General features: G+C 35.9%; 1 protein-coding gene across 1 annotated transcript in view; it reads left to right on the top strand.

The window, feature by feature from the left end:
* LOC122794104 overlaps positions 1 to 10595 on the top strand; it is a 1019538-nt gene that overhangs the window by 392604 nt on the left and 616339 nt on the right. The window contains exon 6 of the mRNA XM_044062251.1: positions 213 to 295. Within this exon, the coding sequence (XP_043918186.1) occupies positions 213 to 295 (83 nt within the window). The remainder of the gene's footprint in view (positions 1 to 212; positions 296 to 10595) is intronic.

Below are 10595 nucleotides of genomic sequence, written 5' to 3'. Positions count from 1 at the left end.
CACATTGATATTGTGTGATGGAATACGGCTAAAATGAAGCAAATGTGTTTGCATATATGGTAGAAAGTTGCCACAGAATCTCATTTAACAATACCCTATGGAAAAAAGCAGGTAGTGTAGTATCAAAGAGGCATTGTGATGATAATATCACTGCAATAAACTGCTTATAGACTTTGTAACTAACAATAACCTGTGATGTTCTGCTCTTGCAGGGATTGTCATAATTGTAATAGTCGTCCTAATTGCAGCAATTCTTGCGATTCTCATCATCTGCTTAGTCAAGAATAAGGACAGGGTAAGTAGAGTGCCATTTGGTTTTATAACTTTAAAAAATCTGTTTTCTCATGATCATTACACCTATAAAAATGAACTCATTAGTTAACATAAAATTAAGTAGAAATTAGCTCATGCTTAATGGCAATATAGGAGCAGAAACACTCATTTTTTTTTAATTCCCAAGAAGGAGTCCTATATTAATTACATATAGAATGTTCTTATTAATATTCATCTTATGTCATTAGGGAATTAATATTAGGCCAAAGGATTTAAATAGTTTCTACATTAATTTTTCTTCTACTTAATCTTCATGCCTGGCTACAAAGCTAACTGTAGTAATTTGAATATCCTGTTAAAGTATACTTTTTTTTATTTATCCAAAACTTGAAATGTCAGATTGCTGGAAAAGCAAAATATTTTATAAAACTTTGTATTTTATGCCAGAACATCCTGTATTTATTTTTATATTTTCTACCTATAAAATTGCCAGTTTGGTTTGTTTCATATTCCAGATTCCTAATGTGTTTTAATTGTGATTATAGTTAAAAAACAAAGCTATAATATAATGAATGTAATAAATGGGAATTATAAACAGTATTTGTATAATTCCCAAAAATGTAGCTAATTAAAATGGTGTTTGTTTTTGTAATAACCACAAATCAGTCTTTCTGGACATTTGGTACACAAAAGGTGTAGAGAGTTCATCTGGACTATTCATCAAGTCTCTTTATATGACTTTGAGTCACAGACTGTAGAAATATATCCAGTAACATAAGAAATATATTTATAAAAGTGGATAAATATATTTGCATTCAAAAGTTTTTTGTGTTTGAAACTAAATAAATCTAATTCTCATCGGGCATGTGGCTGGTTGTACCTTCTTCAAATGCTTGTGCTTCAATGAAATTTTGCAGAAAATTGGATAGTTTACATGTAGATGTTTTGCTTTATTTTCCAGTACAAGCAGACAGTAGTTGAAAAATCTTAACTAGTACAATATGTTAAACTTCTTTGTGTTGCTGGGGAAGTAAGCATAAGAGTGTTATGCTCAAAGTAACTTTTGCATTTTCTCAATGAAGGAAAAGGTAAACAAACACTGTTTATAGAAAAACTCAATAATTATTTCCAGCCAAGAAACAATTTGCCATGTATTGAATATTTGATCTTTAAAATAGCTAAAGATCCTATATAGACTACAGGAGCTTATATTACTTAGGTAAAACTACAGCCAACAACTGTGACTCTGGCAACCTGCATTGTTCTCTCATAACACACACAATATTCTGTGGCATAAGAAATGTTGAAATGAGGTGAAAGCTTTAAGAGAGAAAACCTGACTTTAACAAAACTATATATATATGTTAAGAGCAAGTGAAATTATAAATCCACAGTTAAAAGAATTAACTAAAGAAAATAATTTGTATAAAATAAAATATGAGCCAAATATGCAAGCAAGAATAAAAAAAAATGTGTTATAAAAGCAATGATATGGAACAATGAGCAATGTGGCAGTTTACCATGAAAAGACTGAATCCAGAAAAAAAATACTTGTGCAATTGAAATTCAAGGTTGAAGTAGATGAAGCAATAAGGATGAGAGGTAGAGCTATCCTGCATTTATATAATTCAACCTGTAAAACCTATGCCAGAAAGTAACAGTTCTCATAAATGCATAGTTTAACATTTATGTACTGTTACTCTTCTTAATATTCCAGGATGAAAACAAACCTGTAGTGCACTTTTTCCCTTTAAAACAGAGACACTATCTCAGCCCCCATCATATAATTTTGTGAGGGGTTAATATAAGTGTTCTCTCTCAATTGTACAGAATGGGGTGTGCTAATGTTTTATCATATACCCTTGATATTTCAGTAATTAAAGAAATAGCAAAAAATAGCTGGTAAATTTTGGCTGGAGATTTAGTTGTAGAAAATTTCACAGGGGAGGCTACAATCATTATTAACAAGAAGTGTTATCATATCAAAAACATAACAGAGGGACCCAAGGTGTGAGATAGTCTTAAATTAGAGACAAAGGAACTTATTTGTATAATTCATGTTTTTCAACAGACCTTTTTTGTGTAAACATTAATATGTTGCGCAAAGTATTGTGCTAGTAATACAACTTTTGTATTGCTTATTGCTTAGTGCCTATACTGCCAATAATTTTATGTATGCAGGACTACTAGAAAACTCCATTTGAGAATCTATGAGCATCATATTGCTATTAAGAAGAAGAATAACAAGAATGTATTATATAGGCATATATGAAAATACACAAGTTTTAAATGTTTTATTTTTTATGATTAGATGTTGTTGATTCATGGGTGGTACTGTTAAGAACTTGCTAGAAAACAATATGAGCAGCAGGTGAGACTGAATGCCACAACTATTCTAGTTTAAATTATCATATTCATTTTAAATGATAATTGAGTACAATGCCCCTTTTGGGATGTACCTTACCAGACACCTGCAGCAACTGGAAAGACCCCAAAAGTACCTCACCAAGAGGATCAAAGGGCTCAAACAGATGCCATATGCTGCCTGGTTAAAGAAACTCCAGCTCTACTCAGTGGCATACTACCTGCTCAGAGGCGATCTGTGCCTGACGTATAAAGCCATGTCCAACCCAGAATTCATGGACATGCTGCACCTCAGAAAATCTAAATTCCATCGAGCTACACGCTCGAGAGACTTGAACCTCAGCACCAAAATAAATAGGACATGCTGGAGGGACAGATTCATAACCCAGAGGCTCCCTTCACTCTGGAATAAAATCCCAGTCCAGGTTAGGCAGAGTCCCTCATTGACTCTCTTCAAGAGGAATCTTGATGAGTGGATGGGAGATCATAGGTTTACCCCGGGTATCACTTCTGTGTCACTGTTAGACAGAGGCACAGTATACTAACCTCAAAAAAGGGTATAGCAAAATTAATTTAAAATGGGTGGCGAAAGCCAAACACATTCTGGCTAGGCTTATAAATGCCCTAGGGCAGATAGCCTAGTATGAACCTATGAACCTAAATGTGTACTGAATAAACAAAAAAATTAAGGTGTAAGCTTTTAGGTATACTCAGCTTACACTGAAAAAAGGTTATTGTAATTGGCTGATTTTTAAAGTCATATTCTTTTCACTATGTAATGAAGCATGGATCATTTGTAACTCAGAGTCTGAAGAAGTCTGTTAAACAGTATAAATGAAAGTCTTTATTTATTCATTTATTTTTAATTTTCTAATAATAATAAAGTATCACTTGATGCTCCAAGCTGTTGGTTTCACATTTTTTTCCATTTTTCATATAAGAAGTATGTAGAAAATGGTGTAGGATTAATCAGTGCAAGGCTGACAAAAGTTGCTCAACATCTCACATTAAAAGTACATTCACAAGGCATTTTTACTGCATAATGGATATTTGTACTATGATATGAATTATAGCAAAGGAATGCTATTTTTGTAGTCATATGAATCTTACAAACTATGAAAACTAGTAAAGGCACATTAGTTCACTTTGAGATATGTACATCAGGAAGAGGAGGGTAGTAGGGGAAGCATTTCTGGATGTCATAAGTCAGAAAGGAAAAGGGTAGATGTCATGAGGTTTGAGTTTTAGGGAGGTGAACTGTTGTGTATAAGAAGTGGAGAAGGAATAAGGCAGAAAGGGGTGTGTGTAAGAGGAACGTTGTTGGGAGTGGCATAACATTTGTTAGAGATGTATTTGTTGTCTGGTATAGCCTAGGCATGACAAGAGGAAAGCCTGAATTTTGGTGAATCTGAGAAAGTGTGGTAGTGTGTTTGGGGTGGAGGGCTTAGATTATAAATTAGTAGTACACTTTCTGGAATTATCTAAGTAAAGAAAGGGAAGCTTTTCTTCCACATCATTTGGTATAATTGGGTACTCAGAATAAAGGAAGCTGTGGTATGGGCAGCCGTTTGGCTTTTTCAAGATTGTCAGTGGTGTTCTTTTTTAGGAGATAGGTTAATGAACCAGCAAATATTGTTTGAGGTGGTTTGTAGAGCAGTACAGTTCCTTTGTGAAGTAGAAGCAAAGAACGTGAAAACATTTTTAAGCTGGAGGAGGATAAATCCTTTTCCTTGCTTGGTGGATACATTATTGTGCTTTTTGTACCTTACAGATCCAGTCTTTGTGTTGGAGTGGTATTAATAGTGCTTATTAAAGCATTTTCTACCTTTTGGGGCTTCGATTTATTTGTGCTTGGTTGAGTGTTTGCTACACTTTTCTTGGTTCATTTGGTTGCTTTTGGCTCGCTCACTTTTCCTTTTACTGCCTTAGCTGCTGGAGAGATGAAGCAGGAAAAATTTCTAAATCAGAAGACAAATTTGCTGAGTTTGACTTTAATAAGTTGAATGTGACATGAAAAGTTAAAAGAAGCATGTAGCCATATTCCTTACGAATGGGTTTAGCAAACGAATGAAGAAAACATTCATGATCAGTGCTACAACATCATTTATTCTCTACACTTAGTCATACTATAAACAAACATTATGAATAATGTTCATATAAGAAAGAAGTTGTAGGCATGTGTAGTCAGCACTGCAAAATCATTCACTGACTAACCTCACCATACCCATTAAGTTCCTTGCTTATACTCTAAATGTATGTCATTTCACTGTTTAAGTTTCCTTAAGGCAGACAGACAATATAACACAATAGAAGTATGGACTACCACAACTGTCTAGTACGGTCGACCCATAGACATAAGTGTACTGATTTAGGGCTAGAAGAGGGAACATCCATTGTCTCAGGACCTCCTTTCTGCTCTGCACAATGTCCACATCATGGCAGATGGAATAAGACCAGAGGTCATTCACACCATATAGTCAGTGTCAGGAAACCATTATGGCACAGCAATTTCTTGCTTAGTTTACATTCTGTTCTTTCATTTAGAATGAACAGTGTCACATAGTTCTGTTTCAACAGACCACAACCCCAAACCAACTTATTTGTTAAACAACATGGTCTCTATCTAGATTTACGTGAGTGGGAGCATAACCCTGCATTAGACCCACTCAATGTGTCAAACTCTCCCTAGTTACATCACATACAATACCTAGTGCAAGTGACCTACTGCTTTCATCACTGGTCTGATGGGGTGACCTCCAGCCTCAAATCTACCATCTCATTTTCAGAAACAAAGACATTATTAGCCTCAGTGTGCATCGTTCAGTTCGAACCAAAACATTTTTCACCACCTCTTCCTCACTGCCTCTGAATGTAGTGGGCATTGATCAGCCTTATCCCTCTTATTTTCAGGCACTGTACATGCAATGTCGTAATGTTTGGACACTGTGCTGCCTTCCACATGAGCAAGAAGGGAATCCTTTAAGCCCAAAATTAACTGAAAACCCTTTCCTCCTTCCTGAACCTGCTCATGCAGCCCAAAGGCTGGCAGCCTATTGACTCAAAATGTTTCGGTCTTGAAACAGTATTCTCTTATGTAAGTGAAAAAGGTGTGTCTCTATGCATATCAGGTAGACCTCATTTGGCTTATAGGTTTGGCAGTCCCATTGCCTTCTTTCCATACTGAAATAAGTGGGACATCTATGTTTAAGTTATTTTATTTTAATTATAATTTTGGTTTTCTTTTAGTTATTTGTTCTGCCATGTTTTGGTGGTGTGTGTGTGTGTGTGTGTGTGTGTGTGTGTGTGTGTGTGTGTGTGTGTGTGTGTGTGTGTGTGTGAGCATTTCTTTCATGGTCATATTATATTTAACCATCGTAGTTTATTTGGCTATTTTCCTTTAGTCTAAGGCAATTTGTCCCTCTTATATTCTGTGACAATGCAGGTCTAGCTTACTTTTGTTAGCAAGATGTAATTGATATTGAGTGATGTAATCAACGTATTAACAGTGTTTAATATTTACATTTTGAACTAGGTATGTCCTTTGAATCTACTTCTTATACCGTGCACATCTAGTGAAAAAATAAATAATAATACTAATAACAAGAACAATAACAATAGTACAAAAATGCATGTGCACATGCAGGGCTACTTGCAAGCTCTGTAGTATTACAAACAGCTTCTAATATTTGAACAGCAGAGACAAAATGCTTGGTGAAGATGTGAGCAGTGCACAAGTATAGAGGAAGAAGGACAGAGTGATCAAAGTCATGTTTGACATCCAAAGAACATACAAGCAGGGTCTCTGTATAAAGCACTGAGTTTATTGTCTCCAAAAATATATCTTCATTTTACTCTCGCCTACCATTTTAATAGTATCAGACTATAAGCATTTGGGATTCTATGACTGCATCTGCTGTATTGGGTGCAACCACCTATACTGAGGGATTTCTTGGATGATACTGTGGTAGCCTCTCTTCCTTCCTTGACCACATATTTCTAGAACACATGCACATTGTCCATTTGAAACTTGAATAAAAATGGTTTGAGCATGTTTTGGAATAATTTGAAGGAGGAAGGGCAACTGCTCAGACATCACTGGATTGCATGTTAGTGCAAGTAGGACAGATGTAAAGTGATAGGCAACCACAAATAGAATCAATCTGCTATATCCCATAGGAAGGCATCATTCCTGCAAGGAAATCTCACCCTTCAGCAAATTGGCAAACACAGCTCTTTCACAGTGTGGACAGGTTGTGCAGCCTGCCTACAAGAGTCTAAAATGCACTTTCAGAACCAGTGTGCTTTAAGCAGGGTAAAAGCATCATGGGTAAGATACCAGGTTCAAGGCATCTGAAATGCCATTTTCAGTCTGATAAGCTGATAGTGGCCAGTGAAGTGGAATTAGCTTTTCACCAATAGACATTTTGTACATATAAGTTCCAGGAAAGTGTGAATATGATAACCTTGTCTCTGCCCTTCTTACTGTGTTCTTAGTTATTTTCCCTCGGAATGGTTTAGACGAACTAACCTAAGGATTGCTGCTCTTTTCCTTACAGATACAAGTTTCCCTGCGGCCTTCAGGGTCCCCATACTTACCCTCATCTTCAGAAAGTGGAGTCCTCATCCAAGTAACCACAATAAATATGGACCCACATTCAAACTTTGCTTTTAGAGAATGATATTGAAAAAGGTGGTTGACACATTGTTATAAAATCACCTGACCACTCATTGCATGCTGGACTCTTTAAAGTTTAGTTTAGTACCATAGCAATGAGACATTTTTTTTCTTGAGGTCATGATTTTCTTTGTATAAGAAATTTAAAAAGCTTTTCTACCTTAGTTTTTGGGGATTTCAATTAGTTTTGGATATATTATTCAACTGTTATGTATATCTCGACTCAGCTATGATGTAATTGACTGTTATTTTTCATTTATAAATATATCAGCTATCATATAATTGATTGTTATGTCTCCCTTATCTCTAACCCAACATTATCTGTGCTGGGAATAACTTTTCTAGATCTCTCTTATTTTGCCCAGTGGGCCTGGGCTGTAGCGGAATAGGGGATGATAAGCAGCTTACCTGCCTAGTTAACAAACTGAAAGCAAAATAAATAAACTTCTCAGCAGCATTTGACTCTGTGGATCAGGGGATCCCACTCAGCTGATTACAGGCAAGATGTGGATGAAGTGAGGCTGCCCTGTTTTCATTTAGCTCCTACCTGATAGATATCAGAAAGTATTTTCTGAAAAAGAATCATTTGAGTTACTAGTTCTGTTCTGTGGAGTCCATTGGCACTCTTTATTGGCTCTCCTTTTATTCGGTGCTTCACTCAGAAGACATTATGTGTGGGCACAGTATGAATTCTCACATCTGTGCTGATGATACAAAATTCTGATGGCATAGTATCAGTGGTGTGAACCTTGAACTTAGTTGATTGCCATTGTTGAAGTGACACCCTGATCCAATATGTAAAAATGGAAAAAAGGAGTTGTGGATGGATGGATGGATTTGCAGGCACAGTATGAGATCTCACAACTGAGCTAATGATAATTCAGAGACATTATCTGAGAGCAAGATATGAGTTTTCACAGCTGTGTTAATGCACAGTTCTGAGACATTATCTGAGAGCACAGTATGAGTTATCTCAGCAGTGCCACTGATATGCAAATACTTTTTCCAAAGCTTCGGGACACATTCCACGCATCCAAATTTCCAAGCAGCTTGAGCTAAGCTGTCTAAAAGACAAGTTTGGGAGTGAAGCCCTTCAGAGCTTTACTGTCGCTGAAGATTATGCTCCACTGTGGCTTTTGAGGATTGAAGGTCGGCTTGCGCTTTCCTTATCTAGGAAGATAAGTTCCCTTTGGGAAACAAAACTTCCATTTTCTTATTTTTACTGATGTTTTAATACTTTCCTTGCCAGGAAAGTTATTTTAAAGTTAGAAGAGCTGTGTTTTAATGGAGTGTCTTTGTAACATGCTTTTAAATGAAGCATACATTTCTGTCAGTTTTTTTTTCAGCCTTTCTTATTCCTCTATCAAGGTAATTTATCAGCCATTTCAGCATGTCTGCACATGTATCCTCCTCCTTCAAGGCAGTCACATTCTTGAAAGGGGTTTTGCATAAGAAGCCTCCAAGTAAATCAGCAGCCCCTACTTGGGATCTTAATTTTGTGTTAGAGAAACTAACACTTGATCCATTTAAACCAGCTAATCCGGCTAACTTGAGGTTCTTAGCCTGGAAACAATTGATTGCTCTTGCCTCTGCAAGAAGGGTATCTGAGTTGCAAGCTCTTATGGTGAGTCAGCCCTACCTCATTTACCACAAGGACAGGGTTTCTTTGAGAACTAATCCTTTCCTTCTTTTATGCCTAAGTGTTATCCAAGTTTACTTTAAGTCAAACTGTCCATCTCCCTGTTTTCTTTCCTGAAACTAAAAATGAGAAACAAAGGATAGTCCATACCTTGGATGTCCACAGACATGTATTATCTTGACAGAACTAAACCTTTCAGATCATCAGATCAATTGTTCATTTCGTTTGAAGTTAAGAAAAAGAGCGAACCAGTGTCAAAACAGACTACTTCCTTTCACCATGACAAATCTTTTTTAGGCAAGATCAATACCTATTCTACAAGGATCTTGGATTATTCTATGACTTTTTGGAAAGGGTTGGATTCTAGAACTATTCTAAAAGCTGCTACTTTGTCTCTCTACAGAGTACTTGTTAGAATTTCTGTGTAGCCATTGACAGCAAGGGGGGTAGTTTCACTTCATCACTGATATTTCGTCCTTCCTTATATAAGTGGTACATTTTGAGTTATATCTGCTTAAAATCTGAGCTTTGGCCGGCTAACATCTACCTGAAATCAAGTGGATGTATAAGTGTATTTAAGTGTACTTTTATCTGCTCTTTTTCATATAGTACTGTATTTAATTTATTTATTTGTGTTTATCACTGAATATTAACTCAACTGAAGTTGTGGCTGTCTCTCTACAGAGTACTTGTTAGAATTTCTGTGTAGTCATTGATAGCAGTGGGGGTAGTTTCACCTCATCACTAATATTCTGTCCTGCCTTATACAAGTGGTACATTTTGAGTTATCTCTGTTTAAAATCTGAGCTTTGGCCGGCTAACATCTACCTGAAATCAACTGGACATATAAATGAATTTAAGCACACTTTTATCTGCTCTTTTTCATATAGTACTGTATTTAATTTATTTATTTGTGTTTATCACTGAATATTAACTCAACTGAAGTTGTGGCTGTCTCTCTACAGAGTACTTGCTAGAATTTCTGTGTAGCCATTGATAGAAGTGGGAGATAGTTTCACCTCATCACTGATATTCTGTCCTGCCTTATATAAGTGGTACATTTGGAGTTATCTCTGCTTAAAATCTGAGCTTTGGCCAGCTAACATCTACCTGAAATCAACTGGACGTATAAGTGAATTTAAGTACACTTTTATCTGCTCTTTTTCATATAGTACTGCATTTAAAATATTTATTTGTGTTTTTCACTGAATATTAATTCAACTGAAGTTGTGGCTATCTCTCTACACTTAGTTCCCCACCCACCCTCCCTGTTCTTGTTTTGGTGTTAATGTTTGTGTCTTTGAAATTGCCCGCCTCTCTTGTAGATTTGTATTTGGATTCTCCTTTCATGCACTACTACTGTGTACAAAGAGAGCATTTGGGAAGAACAACCCCTGTATCGTCTTAATCCTGCTCTGTTCCCTCCCTCAAAAAAAAAACAAAAAAAAAAACAAATATATATATATATATATATATATATATATATATATATATATATATATGTATATATATATAAAATGTATATATATTATTCAACTGCTCTTACTGTAACTGTCTTAGTTGCTCTTTTGCGTGCTGTTATCTGTTCAGTTGCTCTTACTCTGCACTTATTACTGCTTGTTAGTAGCCTTCTAATTTACTGCC

Source organism: Protopterus annectens, chromosome 2.part1 (genome assembly GCF_019279795.1).
Source record: "Protopterus annectens isolate FY-2018-M chromosome 2.part1, PAN1.0, whole genome shotgun sequence".
Taxonomy (NCBI): Eukaryota; Metazoa; Chordata; order Ceratodontiformes; family Protopteridae; genus Protopterus; species Protopterus annectens.
The sequence above is the reverse complement of the archived record's forward strand: the minus strand, read 5'-3'. Positions and strand labels throughout refer to the sequence as shown.